The sequence below is a fragment of the Oncorhynchus kisutch genome, linkage group LG4 (genome assembly GCF_002021735.2).
Source record: "Oncorhynchus kisutch isolate 150728-3 linkage group LG4, Okis_V2, whole genome shotgun sequence".
NCBI classification, from domain to species: Eukaryota; Metazoa; Chordata; class Actinopteri; order Salmoniformes; family Salmonidae; genus Oncorhynchus; species Oncorhynchus kisutch.
The window spans coordinates 39,132,709-39,153,895 of NC_034177.2; the positions used below are offsets into that span (position 1 = coordinate 39,132,709).

General features: G+C 41.0%; 1 protein-coding gene across 2 annotated transcripts in view; it reads left to right on the top strand.

Moving 5' to 3' along the window:
* Positions 1-846: 846 nt before the first annotated feature.
* Positions 847-21,187, top strand: part of LOC109889511 (F-box only protein 31) — a 28,775-nt gene continuing 8,434 nt past the window's right edge. The window contains exons 1-6 of one of the 2 annotated variants that reach the window (XM_020480978.2): positions 847-1,364; positions 4,768-4,839; positions 13,498-13,584; positions 14,109-14,185; positions 14,385-14,552; positions 20,732-20,806. In XM_020480978.2, coding sequence (XP_020336567.1) covers positions 971-1,364; positions 4,768-4,839; positions 13,498-13,584; positions 14,109-14,185; positions 14,385-14,552; positions 20,732-20,806 — 873 coding nt within the window. In that variant the 5' untranslated portion in view covers positions 847-970. The remainder of the gene's footprint in view (positions 1,365-4,767; positions 4,840-13,497; positions 13,585-14,108; positions 14,186-14,384; positions 14,553-20,731; positions 20,807-21,187) is intronic. The other variant, XM_020480979.2, reaches the window with a different exon arrangement.

A 21,187-nucleotide genomic window follows, 5' to 3' on the forward strand; every position in this document is an offset into this window, starting at 1 on the left:
CTTTTAGCTGAAATCATTTCCACTGGTAGCTAGCTAACGTTAACAGGCTAGGTTAGGCTACTGCCTTCATCACTAATTGTCTACCTCACACAAACATTTAAAAACAATACAATAGTTTAATTGGCAGATTCATTTTGATCAATGTTTCACAATTGGATAATCCCAAAAACACATACACATATCACCATCGCTACCAAGGATAGTAGGAGTGAACTTCGGAGAAGCAGGAATGGGAAGGGGGTGGGAACTGCATCAATTGCTATGAGCTGCCGGCAATGTAGTAGCCGATTAGGGGCGCTGGAGGAACCAATTGCCAAAATGACTCACAAAATTCAAGTGTGAATCTTGCCTAATGGGAGGACCGGCCTTGCCACTAGTAATTACCAGTTATAGGGCCATTCAAATTGAGTATAATTCATTGGCTGATCCCTCCTGATATCCCGAATGGTACCATGTGATCCTTCCTTCAGCGATAGGAGCCACACCCAGTTGACTACTTTAAAGTAGTGGATGCCCTCAATGACAATGTCCATGCCAAAACAGGTTTTTATCCATCTAGAGCAAGGACTACTGTCACCAGGAAATGTCCCCCCATCGCAGGATCTTTCTGAGCCTGTGTTGGGACCTGATTGGAACAGAAAAGCAGGCTGATTTAGTTGAATTAAAATGTTATGGATAGTTTGTATGGATTCTTTTTTCTATATATATTATTATAATTTAACAATTTTACCCCGCATTTCTTCCCTTTGGCATCTTTATTAACAACCTGTACAGTAGATGGCGGAATGCACCTATAATTGTTGCGAACGCCATTATACCAAAGACGAAGAAGAACACGTTGACTTTGCGTCACGTGTTTCCGCCCAGGCAGGGAGATTGTCGATACTGCAGTTGTTGTGGTGCAGTAATGTCAAAGATTTGTATAACTAAACATTCTGTTGTAATGTTATCCCTTTGGTGACTACTGCGGATGGCTGTGTGTGCCAGGCTCTGCGGAGTGGGTCAGTCTCGGAGGTGCAGGCGGCGTCAGCGGCATAATCAACAGGATCAGGGAAGCGACTCCGATATGGACGAGGAGGAAGGGGAGCGGATTGTGGGTGAGACACAATCCGTCACCGGCGGTCCTGAAAACTCTGCTGCGGCAGGGCCGAGTGTGGCCCATGAAGCCGCTGCTGAAGCCACTGCTGACAGTGCAAGCACCGTGCCACCGAACCCGCAGTCCCTGTTGGATCTGCCCCCAGAGATTTTAGTGGAAGTATTCTCATCTCTCCCGGGCACGGAGTTACCAAACCTGGCCCTCGTCTGCAAGAAATTCAGGCAAATTCTCAACACGGAAACCATCTGGAGAAGGCGATGCACGGAGGGTAAATAATAGTGATCGCTCATTGTCATTTCACATAGAATAATCATTAATTCGCTGCTATTCTGTCCTATGCGAAATGTGACGTTTTATCATACGGGAATTAATTGACAGTATTTGGTCCACAGGTTAGTCTATAGCATGGTTTCCCATCCTTGTTTCCCCATGGCCCCTTTTTCACATTTTATGTATTTTTTTATTTATTGAGGTTGCCTATATTAAATACACCACCAACTTGATTTTGTTTTAATTTGAAGGACCACGGATTTAAAAATAAATGTAAGCTCATTTTCTGCAATTCTGAAAAAGCTGACATTTGGAATTATGTTAAAATGGTCAAACTGTGGATAATTTAGCTATTTGGCTTTTAATTTTAGGACCCCTTTAGGTGTGTGTGTGTGTGTGTGTGTGTGTGTGTATACAGTGCGGCAAACAAGTATTTTGTTAGCCACCAATTGTGCAAGTTCTCCCACTTAAAAAGATGAGAGGCCTGTAATTTTCATCATAGGTACACTTCCACTATGACAGACAAAATTAGAAAAAAATATCCAGAAAATCACATTGTAGGATTTTTTATGAATTTATTTGCAAATTATGGTGGAAAATAAGTATTTGGTCAATAACAAAAGTTTATCTCAATACTTTGTTATATACCCTTTGTTGGCAATGACAGAGGTCAAACGTTTTCTGTAAGTCTTCCCAGGGTTTTCACACACTTGCTGGTATTTTGGCCCATTCCTCCGTGCAGATCTCCTCTAGAGCAGTGATGTTTTGGGGCTGTTGCTGGGCAACACGGACTTTCAACTCCCTCCAAAGATTTTCTATGGGGTTGAGATCTGGAGACTGGCTAGGCCACTCCAGGACCTTGAAATGCTTCTTACGAAGCCACTCCTTTGTTGCCCGGGCGGTGTGTTTGGGATCATTGTCATGCTGAAAGACCCAGCCACGTTTAATCTTCAATGCCCTTGCTGATGGAAGGAGCTTTTCACTCAAAATCTCACGATACATGGCCCCATTCATTCTTTCCTTTACACGGATCAGTCGTCCTGGTCCCTTTGCATAAAAACAGTCCAAAAGCATGATGTTTCCACCCCCATGCTTCACAGTAGGTATGGTGTTCTTTGGATGCAACTCAGCATTCTTTGTCCTCCAAACACGACGAGTTGAGTTTTTCACCTGACCATATGACATTCTCCCAATCTTCTTCTGGATCATCCAAATGCTCTCTAGCAAACTTCAGACGGGCCTGGACATGTACTGGCTTAAGCAGGGGGACACGTCTGGCACTGCAGGATTTGAGTCCCTGGCGGCGTAGTGTGTTACTGATGGTAGGCTTTGTTACTTTGATCCCAGCTCTCTGCAGGTCATTCACTAGGTCCCCCCGTGTGGTTCTGGGATTTTTGCTCACCGTTCTTGTGATCATTTTGACCCCACGGGGTGAGATCTTGTGTGGAGCCCCAGATCGAGGGAGATTATCAGTGGTCTTGTATGTCTTCCATTTCCTAATAATTGCTCCCACAGTTGATTTCTTCAAACCAAGCTGCTTACCTATTGCAGATTCAGTCTTCCCAGCCTGGTGCAGGTCTACAATTTTGTTTCTGGTGTCCTTTGACAGCTCTTTGGTCTTGGTCATAGTGGAGTTTGGAGTGTGACTGTTTGAGGTTGTGGACAGGTGTCTTTTATACTGATAACAAGTTCAAACGGGTGCCATTAATACAGGTAACGAGTGGAGGACAGAGGAGCCTCTTAAAGAAGAAGTTACAGGTCTGTGAGAGCCAGAAATCTTGCTTGTTTGACCAAATACTTATTTTCCACCATTTGCAAATAAATTCATTAAAAATCCTACAATGGGATTTTCTGGATTTTGTTTCTCATTTTGTCTGTCATTGTTGAAGTGTACCTATGATGAAAATTACAGGCCTCTCTCATCTTTTTATGTGGGAGAACTTGCACAATTGGTGGCTGACTAAATACTTTTTTGCCCCACTGTATGTAAACTTCTGACCCACTGGGAGTGTGGTGAAATAAATAAAAACTGAAATAAATAATTCTCTCAACTATTATTCTGACATTTCACATTCAAATTAAGTGGTGATCTAACTGACCTAAGACAGGGAATTTTTACTAGGATTAAATATCTGGAATTGTGAAAAACTGACTTTAAATATATTTGGCTATGGTGTATGTAAACTCCCGACTTCATGTAGGTATGCATGTCAGCTTTGTCATCGGTTTTTCACAACGGCGTTAAACTAGACATCGGGCCGACACCGATGTTTGCATTTTTAGCTAATATCATCCGATTCCGATATTAATTCCAATCAAGTTGTAGACCCCCCCCCCCCCCCCCCCCAAGGATGATCAAAGGAAACAGGATAAACCTGAGCTCAATTTCAAGTCTCATAGCAAAGGGTATAAATACTTATGTAAATATTTCTGTTTTTAATTTTTAATATATTTGCAAACATTTTTAAACCTGTTTTCACTTTGCCATTATGGTTTATTGTGTGTAGATTGATGAGGAAAACAATAATTTAATCAATTTTAGAATAAGGCTGCATGGGCTACTTTCTGTCCATAACCTTGCAATTAAATAAGATAAAAATGAAATAGAAAGGTTTTATCAAACTGAAAACAAGTAAATCAAGTCTGAAGTCTAACTGAAATTCAAATAAAAGTACATTACAACTTTTAAGAACCTTGTAGTTCACCAATGCACGTTTGAATGAGTGGTTTCTCAGTGAAAGCCATAGTTCTTGTGGGTACAAGACGCACCAGCCTGATATAGGCTCTGCCATTGGGACATCTGCCAAGTGGAGCAGTAGTGTCCACTGGCATTTTTTCATTTTGAGAGCAATGTGCATTCTAGTAGCTAAGTCATCATGTAAACATGGTGAGCAAGGCAGCTATGATATGTTCACTGTAGATACGCAGACCAGGGGTTCGAGCCTTGAGGTCTGGAATACTGCTGGTTTTCTGTTCTACCTGATGTCTTACACTCACCTGGTGTCCCAGGTCCAAATCAGTCCTTGGTTAGAGGGGAATAATGAAAATCAGCAGTGGAACTGGTTGAGGTCCAGATTTTGAATTTGCCTGGTATACAATGTATTGGATTTGGATTTCTTCCTTTTATTCATAGTATCCAGTCCATTATTGGGTTAGCGTAGCTTTGGAATTTGGGATGTGCAAATTTCTCATATAAACCTAGGTGGCCAGATCTGAATGTGCTTTTATTCTCATGCCATCATGTATCATGCTTTTATTGTCATGCCAACTCCTGTATTTTGTTGTCATGCTAGTGGAGTTTGCTAAAGCACACGTAGCTTTGATGACTAGGCTACTGTCACAATCTGCCTTGGCCTTCATTGTCACATACCTGTCTGTCGGTCTCTGTCTCTCTCCCAAAGAGTTTGGAATGAGGGAGGACCTGCGCAAGATGGAGGTGGTGGGTGTGTCCAGTCGGGAGCTCTATGCCAAACGTGAGTCTCTCTCTTTCTGAAAATATCAAACATTTATTATCAGGACCAAGAGTTTTTTCTGACCTGATCAGGAAAAACTCTGGGCCATAGACAACAATGGGCATCTTTACATTGGCTAATTGAACCAAGTCACACTAGTATCACTTGTGCATTGAAGGTCCGGGAATAATATCACATACTGTCACTTTCTGCAAATCATCGATGACTCTGTTTCATCCTCTAAATTCCAGCATCTTGACTAGCCTCAACCTCATTTGGACAGGGGCTGCTGTTAAACACTTTCCAGTATTTAGCAATAGTACCCTTTGAGGCATTTTCTTGCCTTTGACACTTTGGGGATTAACTCAGTTGTTTGCTACTGTAGGAGTAACCTCAAGATGGCTTGTGGGAAATTGATCTTCGTGGTGGAGAGATTGTGCTTACTTTGGTTTTGTGTCATGAAGTTGATGCTATCAGGTTTGGGGCTAGGTTGGTTCTAGGTTAGGTTGGTTGTAGTCACCACTAGAACCAACCTGCCATACCCAGACAGACTATATGGACAGACACCAGACCAACAGATACAGAAATGACACTCGAACAGACTCATGCCACAATGACTAGCTGCTATGAAAGGCTGGTTATGGGACACATCAACTCCATTATCCCAGACACCCTAGACCCACCCCAACAGATCCATAAATGATGCACTCTCAATTGTACTCCATCCTCACCCACCTAATAAGAGGAATATCTATGTATTAGGACCCTGGGACTGAACACCACCCGATGACAGCCTACAGGGAGGAGTCAGTGACCTAGCAGTGTGGCGCCATGACAACAACCTCTACCTCAACATCAGTTAGACCAAGGAGCTGATCATGGACTTAAGAAAACTGGGGGGGGGGGGGAGCACGGACATTATTTGGAAAGGCACACACCTGTCTATGTAAGGTCACACATTTGACAGTGCATGTCAGACTAAAAATCAAGCCATGAGGTTAAAATAATTTGTCCGTAGAGCTCTAAGATAGGATTGTGTCGAGGCACAGATCTGGGGAAGGATACCAAAAAATGTCAGCATCACTGAAGGTCCCCAAACACATTTAGTGTGGAGAACCATCCAGAAGGACAACCATCTCTGTAGCACTCCACCAATCAGGCCTTTATGGTAGAGTGACCAGATGGAAGTCACTCCTCAGTAAAAGATACATGACAGCTCGCTTCGAGTTTGCCAAAAGGTACCTAATGGACACTCTGATGAAACCAAGATTGAACTCGTTGGCCTGAATGCTAAGCATCATGTCTGGAGGAAACCGTGCACCATCCCTACAGTGAAGCATGGTGGTGTTAGCATCCTGTTGTGTGGATGTTATTCAGCGGGAAAGAGACTGGGAGACTGGTCAGGATCGAGGAAAGATTAGTGGAGCAATGTACATAGAGATCCTTGATGAAAACCTGCTCTAGAGTGCTCAGGACCTCAGACTGGGGCAAAGGTTCACAATGACCCTAAGCACACAGCCAGACAACACGGGAGTAGCTTCAGGACAAGTCTCTGAATGTCCTTGAGTGGCCCAGACAGAGCCTGGACTTGAACCTGATCGAACATCTCTGGCGAGACCTGAAAATAGCTGTGCAGCGACACTCCCCATCCAACCTGACAGAGCTTGAGAGGATCTGCAGAGAAGAATGGGAGAAACTGCCCAAATACAGGTGTAGCGTCATAGCTAAGAAGACTCAAGGCAGTAATCGCTGCCAAAGGTGCTTCAACAAAGTACTGAGTAAAGGGTCTGAATACTTAAGTAAATGTGATATTTCAGTTTTGTATTTGTAATATATTTGCCAAAATATTTTAAACCCTGTTTTTGTTTTGTCATTATGGGGTATTGTATGTAGATTGATGAGAGGGAAAAAAATATTTGATCAATTATAGAATAAGGGTGTAATGTAAAGGGGAGCTCCCAAGTGGCCAGCAGTCTAAGGCACTGCTTCGCAGTCATAGAGGCTTCACTTCAGACCCTGGTTCGCTCCCGGGCTGTTTCACAACCAGCCGTGATTGGGAGTCACATAGTGCATTGCAGAATTGGTCCGTTGTCTGGGTTACAGGAGGGTTTGCCCGGGGGGGTTTTACTTGGGTCATCGCGCTCTAGTAACTCCTTGTGACAGGCCCGGGCGCCTGCAGGCTGACCTCGGTCATCAGGTGAACAATGTTTTCTCCGACACATTGGTTGGCTGGAATCCAGGTTAAGCGGGTGGGTGTTAAGAAGTGTGGTTTGCCGGGTCATGTTTCGGAGGACGCATGACTCGACCTTCGCCTCCCGAGCCCGTTGGAGTTGCAGCGATGAGATAAGATCGAAATAGAAAAATATTTAAATATATTTTATAATAAGGCTGTAACAAAATGTGGAAAAAAAGGGGTCTGAATATTTTCCGTATGCACTTTATTTACAGTTGAAGTCGGAAGTTTACATACTCCTTAGCCAAATACATTTAAAGTCAGTTTTTCACAATTACTGACATTTAATCCTCATAAAAATGTATGATGATTTCTTTCATATTTGATTTCTTTCATCACATTCCCAGTGGGTCAGAAGTTTACATACACTCCATTAGTATTTGGTAGCATTGCCTTTAAATTGTTTAACTGGGGTCAAATGTTTCGGGTAGCCTTCCACAAGCTTCCCACAATAAGTTGGGTGAATTTTGGCCCATTCCTCCTGACAGAGCTGGTGTAACTGAGTCAGGTTGTTAGGCCTCCTTGCTCGCACATGCTAGGATATAGGACTGAGGTCAGGGCTTTGTGATGGCCACTCCAATACCTTGACTTTGATGTCCTTAAGCCATTTTGCCACACCTTTGAAAGTATGCTTGGGGTCATTGTCCATTTGGAAGACCCATTTGCGACCAAGCTTTAACTTCCTGACCGATCGCTTGAGATGTTGCTTCAATACATCCACATAATTTTCCTCTCCTCATGATGCCATCTATTTTGTGAAGTGCACCAGTCCCTCCTGCAGCAAAGCACCCCCCACAACATGATGCTTCCACACCCTTTTTCCTCCAAACATAACGATGGTCATTATGGCCAAACGGTTCTATTTTTGTTTCATCAGACCAGAGGACATTTCTCAGAAAAGTACGATCTTTGTCCCCATGTGCAGTTGCAAACCATAGTCTGGCTTATTTTATGGCGGTTTTGGAGCAGTGACTTCTTCCTTGCTGAGCGGCCTTTCAGGTTTTGTCGATTTTAAGACTTGTTTTACTGTGGGTATGGATACTTTTGTACCTGTTTCCTCCAGCATCTTCACAAGGTCGTTTGCTGCTGTTCTGGGATTGATTTGCACTTTTCACACCAAGGTACGTTCATATCTAGGAGACAGAACACGTCTCCTTCCTGAGCGGTATGACGGCTTCGTGGTCCCATGGAGTTTATACTTGCGTACTATTGTTTGTACAGCTGAATGTGGTACTTTCAGGCATTTGGAAATTGCTCCCATGGATGATCCAGACTTGTGGAGGTCTTGGCTGATTTCTTTTGATTTCCATGTTGTCAAGCAAAGAGGCACTGTGTCTGAAGGTAGGTATTGAAATACATTCACAGGTACACCTTCAATTGACTCAAATGATGTCAATTGGCCTATCAGCAGCTTCTAAAGCCATGACAATTTTCTGGAATTTCAAAGCTGTTTAAAGGCACAGTCAACTTAGTGTATGTAAACTTCTGACCCACTGGAATTGTGATACAGTGAAGTGATACATTTTCAAGTCTTGCCATAGATTTTCAAGACTATTTAGGTCCAAACTGTAACTAGGCCACTCAGGAACATTCAATGTCATCTTGGTAAGTAACTCCAGTGTAGATTTAGCATTGTGTTTTAGCTTATTGTATTGTTGAAATGTGAATTTGTCACCCAGTGTCTGTTGGAATACAGACTTAACCAGGTTTTCCTCTAGGATTTTGCCATGTGCTTAGCTGTATTCCGTTTTTCTTTTTATCCTAAACTCCGTAGTCCCTGTCGATGACAAGCATGCCACCACCATGCTTGAAAATATGAAGAGTGGACAATGGTGATGTGTTATGTTGATATTTGATTGGATTTGACTTCCTCCTTTTACAATGTCAATTAGAGAGCAACTACAATGTTGTGGAGCCATCTGCTGTTTTTTCGAATCACAACCATTCAAATCTGTAACGGTTTTAAAATCATGATTGGCCATATAGGGAAATCCCTGAGCTGTTTCCTTCCTCGCAGGCAACTGAGTTATGAAAGCACCTGCATCTTTATAGTGATTGGGATACACCATCCAATGCCTAATTAATAACTTCACCATGCTCAAAGGTAGTGCTGAGCGATTAACCGGATTTTCGATTATTAAACAACTAATTGACCGAAGTCTGTTGAATACTTGAATTCCATTTAGTTTTTTCATTTTTTGTCAGCCCAACACTCATTTTCTCTAGAGACAAAATCATTCATAAGAGAAATTGGAGGAATCAAGTCAAGAACTGTGGGACGCTGAGTTGTAGGTTTCATTAAACTAATATTCAACCTAGTTCAGTGCAGAAATGTGGTAATTAACTACAATGACTATAATCCATTGCACCATTTTAAAACTTTTTTTTATGGCTGACGGATCAGAGGTGAAGCGAGAGGTTTCACTCTCGCCACAGTCTGTTCTAAATAAGACCAATGCGTTTCTTTGGCTTTATTTTTGACCTAAACTTGACGCTTGCCTTCCCGCCTTTCGAACAACGGCCCCCATTGTTAGGGCATAGACATGAGCATCTCATCATTGTATACAGATCTCTGGATGGATACACTTTTACGCCCGCAACGTTAGGTTACGTTGTAGCATATCAAGAATCTGATTAAACAGCATGATCATTACCCAGGTGCAGCTTGTGCTGAGGACAATAAAAGTTGGTTGGTCCCCCCTTTGCTGCTTCACTCTTCTGGTAAGGCTTTCCACTAGATGTTGGAACATTGCTGCGAGGACTTGCTTCCATTCAGCCACGCATTAGTGAGGTCGGGCACCGATGTTGGGCGATTAGGCTTGGCTAGCAGTCAGCGTTCTAATTTATCCCATAGGTGTTCGATGGGGCAGAGGTCAGGGCTCTGTGCAGGCCAGTCAAGTTCTTCCACACCGATCTCGACAAACCATTTCTGTAATGAGCCCGGGGGGCATTGTCATACTGATGTCCCAGATGAAGTGTGATTCATCCCTCCAGAGAATGCGTTTCCATTGCTCCAGAGTCCAATGGCGGTGAGCTTTACACCACTCCAGCCGACACTTGGCATTGCGCAAGGTGATCTTAGGCTTGTGTACGGCTGCTCGGCCATGGAAAACCATTTCATATAGTTCCCGACGAACAGCTCTTGTGCTGACGTTGCTTCCAGAAGCAGTTTGGACAGACAATTTTTACACGCTACGTGCTTCAGCACTCAGCGGTTCCGTTTTGTGAGCTTGTGTGGCCTACCACTTCTCAGCTGAGCCATTGTGCCTCCTAGACGTTTCCACTTCACAATAACAGCACCTACAGTTGACTGGGGCAGCTCTAGCAGGGTAGAAATGTGATGAACTGACTAGTTGGAAAGGTGGCATCCTATGACAATGCCATGTTGAAAGTCACAGCTCTTTAGGAAGGCCATTCTACTGCGAATATTTGACTATGGAAATTGCAAGACTGTGTGCTTGATTTTATACACCTGCTAGCAACGGTGTGGCTGAAATACTAGAATCCACTAATTTGAAGGGTTGTCCACATATACCATATATAGACACAAAAAAAGTATCTGTGACCAACAGATGCGTATCTGTATGTCCAGTCAGGTGAAATCCATAGATTAGGGTCTAATGAGGTCTGTCAATTGACTGATTTCTTTATGAATTGTAACTCAATAAAATCTTTGACATTTTTGCATTTAAATATTTGTTCAATAAAAATAGGATAACTAAAGACATTACAGTATGGGGAACACAATGTTAGATGGCCTGACTGCTACTGCCTGAGCAGAGATGATTACTTTATGGAATGAAAACAAATTAAGTAAAAAAATAGAAACAATGTAATATACACAACTGAAATATTTTTCATTTTATAGTAATTTCCAGTTTTTCTGATGTCTACTAGAGGTCGACTGATTAATCGAAATGGCAGATTAATTAGGGACGATTTTCAAGTTTTCATAACACCTTTTATTTAACTAGGCAAGTCTGTTAAGAACACCTTTTTATTTTCAATGACAGCCTAGGAACGGTGGGTTAACTGCCTTGTTCAGGGGCAGAACGACAGATTTTTACCTTGTCAGCTCGGGGATTCAATCTTGCAACCTTATGGTTTACAAGTCCAATGCTCTAACCACCTGCCTCACGAGGAGCCTGCCTGTTTGCGTGAATGCAGTAAGAAGCCAAGGTAAGTTGCTAGCTAGCATTAAATGTATCTTATAAAAAAAAAATCTATCAATCATAATCACTAGTTATAACTACACATGGTTCATGATATTACTAGTTTATTTAGCGTGTCCTGCGTTGCATATAATCGATGCAGTGCGCATTCGTGAAAAAGGACTGTCGTTGCTCCAACGTGTACCTAACCATAAACATCAATGCCTTTCTTAAAATCAATACACAGAAGTATATATTTTTAAACCTGCATATTTAGCTAAAAGAAATCCAGGTTAGCAGGCAATATTTACCAGGTGAAATTGTGTCACTTCTCTTGCGTTCATTGCATGTAGAGTCAGGGTATATGCAACAGTTTGGGCCGCCTGGCTCTTTGCAAACTAATTTGCCTGAATTTTACATAATTATGACTTAACATTGAAGGTTGTGCAATATAACAGTAATTTTTTGTCTTATGGATGCCACCCATTAGATAAAATACGGAACGGTTCTGTATTTCACTGAAAGAATAAATGTTTTGTTTTCGAGATGATAGTTTCCGGGATTCGACCATATTAATGACCTAAGGCTCGTATTTCTGTGTGTTATTATGTTATAATTAAGTCTATGATTTGATAGAGCAGTCTGACTGAGCGGTGGTAGGCAGCAGCAGGCTCGTAAGCATTCATTCAAACAGCACTTTAGTGCGTTTTGCCAGCAGCTCTTCGCTGTGCTTCAAGCATCGCGCTGTTTATGACTTCAAGCCTATCAACTCCCGAGATTAGGCTGGTGTAACCGATGTGAAATGGCTAGCTAGTTAGCGGGGTGCGCGCTAATAGCGTTTCAAACGTCACTTGCTCTGAGACTTGGAGTAGTTGTTCCCCTTGCTCTGCATGGGTAACGCAGCTTCGAGGGTGGCTGTTGTCGTTGTGTTCCTGGTTCGAGCCCAGGTAGGAGTGAGGAGAGGGACGGAAGCTATACTGTTACACTGGCAATACTAAAGTGCCTATAAGAACATCCAATAGTCAAAGGTATATGAAATACAAATCGTATAGAGAGAAATAGAAATAGTCCTGTAATTCCTATAATAATTACAACCTAACTTCTTATCTGGGAATATTGAAAACTCATGTTAAAAGGAACCACCAGCTTTCATATGTTCTCATGTACTGAGCAAGGAACTTAAACGTTAGCTTTTTTACATGGCACATATTGCACTTTTACTTTCTTCTCCAACACTTTGTTTTTGCATTATTTAAACCAAATTGAACATGTTTCAATATTTATTTGAGGCTAAATAGATTTTATTGATGTGTTAAAATAAGTGTTCATTCAGTATTGTTGTAATTGTCATTATTACAAATAAATAAATAAAATTGTCCGATTTTTAATCGGTATCGGCTTTTTTTTGGTCCTCCAATTAATCGGTATCGACGTTGAAAAATCATAATCGGTCGACCTCTGTCTACCCAATGTGGACCTGACATAGGCAATGGAATAGTTTCAATGTTTTGGCAATTACATTTCACTATTGTGGGCATTGTAGCGTCTTTATTTCATAATACAATTAATGTATACAAAATTCTAATCGAAACCAAAACCGTGATTATTTAAAAATAATCGAACCGACCTCCAAAAAGCACTACAAAGGGATATTCTGTGTCTGTTTTATATTTACACATCTACCAATCGAGGCCCTTTGCGAGGCATTAAAACACTTCCCTGCTCTTTGTGGTTGAATCTGTGCTTGAAATTAACCACTGGATTGAGGGACCTTACAATTATCTGTATGTGTGGGGTACAGAGATGGGGTAGTCCTAAAACAATCATGTTAAACACTATGATTGAACACAGAATGAGTCTATGCAAATTATTATGTACATTTTTACTCAAAATTAATAAAAAATGAAAAGCTGGCATTTCGAGTCAATAAGGATACAACCACAACCACAAGTCTTCTACAAACAAAATTCCACTTTGACATTATGGGGTATTGTGTGTAGGCCAGTGACACAAAATCTCAATTTAATCCATTTCAAATTCAGGCTGTAACACAACAAAATGTAGAAAAAGTAAAGGGGTGTGAATTCTTTCTGAAGGCACTTTAGCTTACTTTCTCGTATTTTTATTTCTTGTGTGTTTTTGTTCTACCTTATGTTTTTTTTTTTTTTGTACTACCTTAATATTGATTGCTGGGTTTAGCGTTTGCAAGAAAGGCATTTCACTGTACTTGTGAATGTGACATTTTAAAACTTGAAACTTGATTAGTCTGCCCACTGTTGTGGTGTACCTGTCCAGGTGTGAACCCTCGGGTGAAGTCTGGCCGCTTTATGAAGCTCCTACCGGACTACGAGCACATGGACTACAGGGACGTGTACAGGCACTGTATGTACTGCAGCACATGCCTGACCTGACTGGCTCAACACGCGTGTGGCTTTTAACATGCTAGTGTGTGACTGACTCCTGTGTTGTTGCAACAAATACCATGTGCTCACCGACTGTGTGGCGTGGTTTTGAAGGGGTGAATCTGCACTTTGCTCTTTACCTTAACTCGGACATCTGACTACTAGGAATGGTACTGGAAAATGAATGTGCGCATTTAGCATGCTAGTCAACATGGTTAGTGCTTACAGTGACCGCTCCCTGTTTACTCTGACATTATACACTCTTAAGTTTTTTTTCATGCACTTGGATATAACTTCACATGTGCGTAGAGTACAATAACGATATGCCCCCTCCATATCTGCTGTCCTTGAAGTGAGGCCAGACCTCCACCACAGTGATATGCTCTGTTGCGTTGTCATCAGTTTCTCAGTACAAACTCTTATGTATTGCTGTGATGTCCTGCGATTTGAACGGTTCACCACTGTTTTGGTGTATTAACCCTTTGTTGCGCTGTTGTGTTGCAGTGCTGCACCCATACAGACACATCCTGGGTCTTTGGCAGCCTGACATAGGCCCGTACGGAGGGCTGCTCAACGTGGTGGTACGCAATTAGTGTGTTTACACACACACACACACCTACACAGTTGTGTCCCCTCTTTATCACATTTAAACATTTTCAGTCTTTAAATTGTTCAGCACCCATGGTTGTAGAGGGGGACAAAAATGTGTCTATTTTCCCATCAAAACATGTTACTTTTCTCTCTCCCTTTACTCCGCTACCACCACCCATCCCTCTCCAGGTTGACGGGCTGTTCATCATTGGCTGGATGTACCTGCCCCCCCACGACCCTCGGGTCGAGGATCCCATGAGGAGGCGGCCACTCTTCCGCATCCACATGTGGGAGAGCAACAAGGTGGCGGTAGAGTGCATGTACGGACACAAGGGCCCTCACAAGGGGGACATCCAAGTGAGTCCTTTTTTTTTCCCCCTTCTGTTGTGTTCTGAACGGACAGTAAAGCTAATGTTTGTGATTTATTTATTTTTCTGCCACCTGCAGTTCTTTTTTATGAGAATAATGATTGGCTGATCACTCCTCTTGACCTGGATGGCATTCTGTGATCCCTCCTTAAACCTGCAATATGTAACTTTTTGGGCGACCTGAGAAATTCACATAGAAATGTGAGTTATAAATCTATAATTCTCATTGAAAGCAAGTCTAAGGAGCGGTAGATCTGTTCTATGTGCACTATTTCTATAAGTCCTGTTCTTCAGTTTAGTTTTTGCGTCTTATTTTCATTTTTGAACACCAGCTTCAAACAGCTGAAAATACAATCTTTTTGGTTGTATAATCTTTTTTCTTCTGCGGTTTAGATTGTTACAATGATTCTCTACACTATACTTGTTTAATTTGTCACAAACTGAAAGTAAGCCAGCTATTAGAATTTTAGCAACCAGGAAATGGCAGAGCGATTTCTGCGTAGTGCATCTTTAACCTGTTTAAATATGTCAAATTGTCGATTTGCCTAAATAGACACCCCCCAAATTAATTATTTATAATGAGGGCCATAAACAATACCTAGTAATACTTATAGTGCCAAAAAGATTAAAATATCGCCTTTCTGGTAAAAATAAATATACCTGAGGTGTGAAGTACACGGTACAAATATGAAAAATCATATATCATTTTTTTCCTATCCAACAAAAGTGGTGGAGTAGGGCTATATATATAAACAAAATTGCCCGCAATGAAGACGTCCTATATTGGTCTGCTAATACAGGACTAGTAAAGGCCCAGTGCACTACTTTTGTGAAAAAATGTAAACTAAATGTATTGGAGTGTTTACCAGCATTTGTAACTTGAGTCTGATAATTATCTATACAAAACAGTTAATCTGATAATACTTGTGTGAATATAAAAATACCTGCTTGATATGTTTTTCAGTTTCTTGAAATACTTTGTAAATTAAACTTATTTCGATGTGAACTGAAATGGTCTATTCATCCCTTTTCCATTTTAGTAGACAATCTTATCCAGAGCAACTTACAGTAGTGAGTGCATACTTTTTCATGCTGGTCCCACGTGGGAATCGAACCCACAACCCTAGCTAACATTGCAAGCGCAAAGTAGTTTGTAAGGATGGTAAATTAATACTTGTCACGCCTTGGTCTTAGTATTTTGTGTTTTCTTTAATTATTTGTTCAGGCCAGGGTGTGACATGGGTTATTGTGTTGTCGTATTGGTTTTTTTTGTAGGCATTGGGATTGTGGTTGATTAGGGGTGTGTCGAGTGTAGGCTTGGCTGCCTGAGGCGGTTCTCAATCTGGAGTCAGGTGATTCTCGTTGCCTCTGATTGGGAACCGTATTTAGGTAGCCTGAGTTCGCTTTGTATTTCGTGGGTGATTGTTCCTGTCTCTGTGTAGTTTCACCAGATAGGCTGTAATTAGGTTTCACGTTCCATTTGTTGTTTTTGTATTTATTATAGTTATTTCATGTATCGTCACTTTTTCTTCATTAAAGACATGAGTAACCACCACGCTGCATTTCGGTCCGACTCTCTTTCAACAAACGAAGAACGCCGTTACAATACTGTGCAAAAAGTGTGTGTGTGTTTTCCGTGTTATTTGATCAAGAAAAATATTTAATTTAATTTAGATGTTGTGTCTTTGCCCATAACTTTTCACCTTTTTGATTTAAATGTTTGAGGACTGTTTTGTTCTTTCTGAAATTCCATTAGAATGACAATCGCAGAGAAAAGGACAGGGCAACAACTCCTACATTTCCAACTATTGAATCCTGATAGATACTGTTCTTAATTATGCAACTACCTTTTTTGCCAAAGCGGAGATGCTGAAAAAAATGTTTGCCCGCGCTACAGACGTCTACGGTATGTCGGTCCGGTAATACTATTAAAGGCCCAGTGCACTAAATTTGTGAAAAAATATATTTTTCAAAACATAATATAGTTATATTTTTAGACCAGAGGAAATGGTGACTCCTATTAGCCCTCCAACACCACTTCCTGCAGGGTCTGGTCTCCCATCCAGGGACTGACCAGGACCAACCCTGCTTAGCTTCAGAAGCAAGCCAACAGTGGGATGCAGGGTGGTATACTGCTGGTTTTTCAACATGACAATGACCCAAAACACACCCCTGGGCTATTTGACCAAGAAGTAGAGTATTGGAGTGATGTATCAGTTGACCTGGCCTCCACAATCACCCGACCTCAACCCAATTGAGATGGTTTGTGATGAGTTGGACTACAGAGTGAAGGAAAAGCAGCCAACAAGTACTCAGCATATGTGGGGACTCCTTCAAGACAGTTGTAAAAGCATTCCAGGTAAAGCTAGTTGAGAGAATGCCAAGAGTATAGAAAGCTATCATCAAGGTAAAGTGTGACTACTTTGAAAAATCGAAATATATTTTATTTGTTTCTCACTTTTTTTGGTTATTACATGATTTTCATAGTTTGTCTACAATGTAGAAAATAGTGGAAATAAAGAAACTCTTGAATGAGTAGATATATACATACAATTGAAGTCGGAAGTTTACATACACTTAGGTTGAAGTCATTAAAACTCGTTTTTCAACCACTCCACAAATATCTTGTTAAAACAAACTATAGTTTTGGCAAGTCGGTTAGGACATCTACTTTGTGCATGACACAAGTAATTTTTCCAACAATTGTTTACAGACAGATTATTTCACTTATAATTCACTGTATCGCAATTCCAGTGGGTCAGAAGTTTACATACAAAGTTGACTGTGCCTTTAAACAGCTTGGAAAATTCCAGAAAATTATGTTGTGGCTTTAGAAGCCTCTGATAGGCTAATTGACATAATTCGAGTCAATTGGAGGTGTACCTGTGGATGTATTTCAAGGCCTACCTTCAAAGTCAGTGCCTCTTTGCTTGACATCATGGGAAAATCAAAAGAACTCAGCCAAGACCTCAGAAAAAAATTTGTAGACCTCCACAAGTCTGGTTCATCCTTGGGAGCAATTTACAAATGCCTGAAGGTACCACGTTCATCTGTACAAACAATAGTTCGCAAGTATAAGTACCATGGGACCACATAGCCGTCATACCGCTCAGGAAGGAGACGCGTTCTGTCTCCTATAGATGAACGTACTTTGGTGTGAAAAGTGCAAATCAATCCCAGCAAAGGACCTTGTGAAAATGCTGGAGGAAACAGTTACAGAAGTATCTATATCCACAGAAAAACGAGTCCTATATCGACATAACCTGAATGGCTGTTCAGCAAGGAAGAAACCACTGCTCTAAAACCGCCATAAAAAAGCCAGACTACGGGTTGCAACTGCACATGGGGACAAAGATCGTACTTTTTGGAGAAATGTCCTCTTGTCTGATGACACAAAAATAGAACCATTTGGCCATAATGACCATCGTTCTGTTTGGAGGAAGTTAAAGCTTGGTCGCAAATGGGTCTTCCAAATTGACAATGACCCCAAGCATACTTCCAAAGTTGTAGAAAATGGCTTAAGGACAACAAAGTCAAGGTATTGGAGTGGCCATCACAAAGCCCTGACCTTAATCCCATAGAAAATATGTGGGCAGAACTGAAAAAGCATGTGGAGCAAGGAGGCCTACAAACCTGACTCAGTTACACCAGCTCTGTCAGGAGGAATGGGCCAAAATTCACCCAACTTATTGTGGGAAGCTTGTGGAAGGCTACCCGAAAAGTTTGATCCAAGTTAAACAATTTAAAGGCAATGCTTCCAAATACTAATTGAGTGTATGTATGTAAACGTCTGACCCACTGGGAATGTGATGAAAGAAATAAAAGCTGAAATAAATCATTCTCTCTAATATTATTCTGATATTTTACATTCTTAAAATAAAGTGGTGATCCTAAAACGGGGAATAGGATTAAATGTCAGGAATTGTTAACATCGACTTTAAATGTATTTGGCTAAGGTGTCTGTGAACTTCCAACTTGAACTGTGTGTGTGTGTGTATGTGTGTATGTGTATATGTGTGTATATATATATATATATATATAAATAAAAAATTTGAAACACCCCTTCTTCCTGTGGCTATGGCTGTAAGCACAATGTGATTTTGTTCCTCTGGGACCAAGAGAAAGGGGTTTTGTTTAAATTCTAAATCAGTCCGAGAGGAGACTGCGTTTGCTGCAATCGCTAGTCCCCCATTCCATATGCTGTATTGTAAACGGAGCTGCAAGGTTTACAAGCCAGAGAAATTCGATCCTTTGTCTGGATGGGCAAGAAAATGTGACTTGTCGCTCACTATGCAAATGAGGTGTAAGATTTCACGTAATGCATTTCAGATGAGAGCAGATAGTAGCATGTGAAGCAGGACAATGGTGCACAGAAATTGATGTTGCGAAGTACACAGAGCGCTCTGTAATAAAAAATGTTGGTCGGAACCTGTCCAGATCTGCTCAAATTCCCCTAAATAGAGGACTTAACGTTAACTCACAGGAAGTCCATTCCAGTTAACTACTTTTGTATAGTAAGGGAGATAATTATGTGATTATTGTGGTTAAATAGTCATGTTCACTGCTATTGTTCTACCTTTTATGTGTAAGCAGTGCACTCACTGTGTGGTGACGTAGTCCCCTGTGACGGGACTATCATTAATGTGATGACTGCTATTTATCAAATAATTACCTACTCTGTTTAATTATTACTCGATTATAAGATATATTTGTCTATAGATAAGTCACTTATTAATGTATTGTTACCTCATCAGTCTCATTCTGAACATCGCAAAATTCTTGGATATCTGCACGAACCGTAGCCTAAGTGATGAATCAGCGATATACAAATTGGCTTAGGAAATAAATAACTAAATAATCACACAGAATTACATAAACAACCACTCGGTGAAGGCTATATTGATTACTAACATAATGCAATGAAAAGTCCCTAGTGGACTAACCCGATATGATGGCTTGTTACACAATGGAAAGTGGGTGGGGAAAGAGTGGGAGAGAGAAGGTTGTGGACTTATCGTACATACATTTGGAAAATACGCTGACTGGAAATATGGATATTTAGCACCCAAACAACCACTCATTAGGATTTAGAAATGTAACATATATTTACGCTTAGGTGTCTTTCTCTGTGTCTGAAACCACTCGTCTGTCTTTGGCGAATAGTTCGAGGGATGTAAGACTGGTTTGTTCACCAGAGGTCACAATGTCCTTTGTAGTTGTAGTAGGCTTCTTTATCTTAAGAGTGTCCGTTTCAAAATGATATTAGAATGGATCCTTCAGAGATACCTATGGTGGTGAGAGTAAATTGAATGTATACTCCAGCTGTTACACACGCGGTGGTCTTTGGTCGAGTTTACTAGACTACCAGTACTTAAACAGCTGTAGACTGAATGTTCCAGTGTGATCTTTATCTTCTTCACTCGAGAGTTTCAGAGGGTCTTACCATTTTCTGGTGTTGTAGTTTTAAACCATTTGTAAGCCATGTAGCCACCGCTCCACATTGTCTGGTCTGTATTTAAATTCCAACCATTTTGACGTGTGGACCACGTCCTCATGTTCTCTGGTCTAATGTAAATTGTATTAGTTATTTTAAGCTTGGATATAAAGGGGTTATTCCATTATGTTGACATGAAGTCTGTGCTCACGTGGGCGTGGTTACTGACTTAGATAATTGTTTTTCATATAAACTTTTGCCAACTTCGAAGGCTAAAATCACATTTGATCTTCAAGTATTCTTATACTTAATCATTTATTTTATACATTTAAATGCAAACCTGAACTGTATCTATGAGGGTGTCTAGTTCTTGTTATACAGTCTTTCTGATCATTTTAATGACCTCACAAAATAGACATGAATTTTCCATATTCCATTTCTCATCATTACCTAGATTTGGATGTTGAAGTATATTGTTTCAATGTTCCATGTTTGATGTTTAAGTTATTTGGCAAGAGTCTATGTAACACTCAGACATTCCATTCTTAATACTGTAGAGCCAAAGGTAGAGTTTCTGTCAGGTATTTACGATCCGGTTGTTAAGTCATAAAACCTTGGTGAACTCCCCCAGGAGAGAGTGAGAGTTTGGCTATCTGTCAGCCATTGGCCTAGCTGATGACACACGTCTTCCATGGCTTTGTGATAAAAGCTGCAATGCCTTTTCTTATTTCCAGACTGGGAAGAAGGATGAGTTCTCGACTAAGTGCAACCAGACAGATCATCACCGCATGCCAGGGGGGAGGCAGGAGGTGAGGAGGAGAGAGAGGGTCTCTTGTCACTTCACAACACTTTTTATATTGTTATCATATGGCTGAGGCAACTATGCATTTGTAAAATAAATGTATTAATTGAACATTGAATCAATAAATCACATAGTGTAGCACTTTTTACAAACACACAACCTCAATGTTCCGATCATACTGAAAGTTCGCTGTTGTCCCTCATGAACTCGGGGAGGGGACTGTGGATCTGTCTCCGTTCGTTCGTACATTAGTCACGCGATATCTCAGACGGCACTGGTCCGATTTTGACAACCTGGGTGAATGATGTGTCTTGTCTTAGCGAACACAATCAAAACATAAATATTGTATGCAACAAGGCACTAAAGTAACATTTAAGAAATGTGGAAA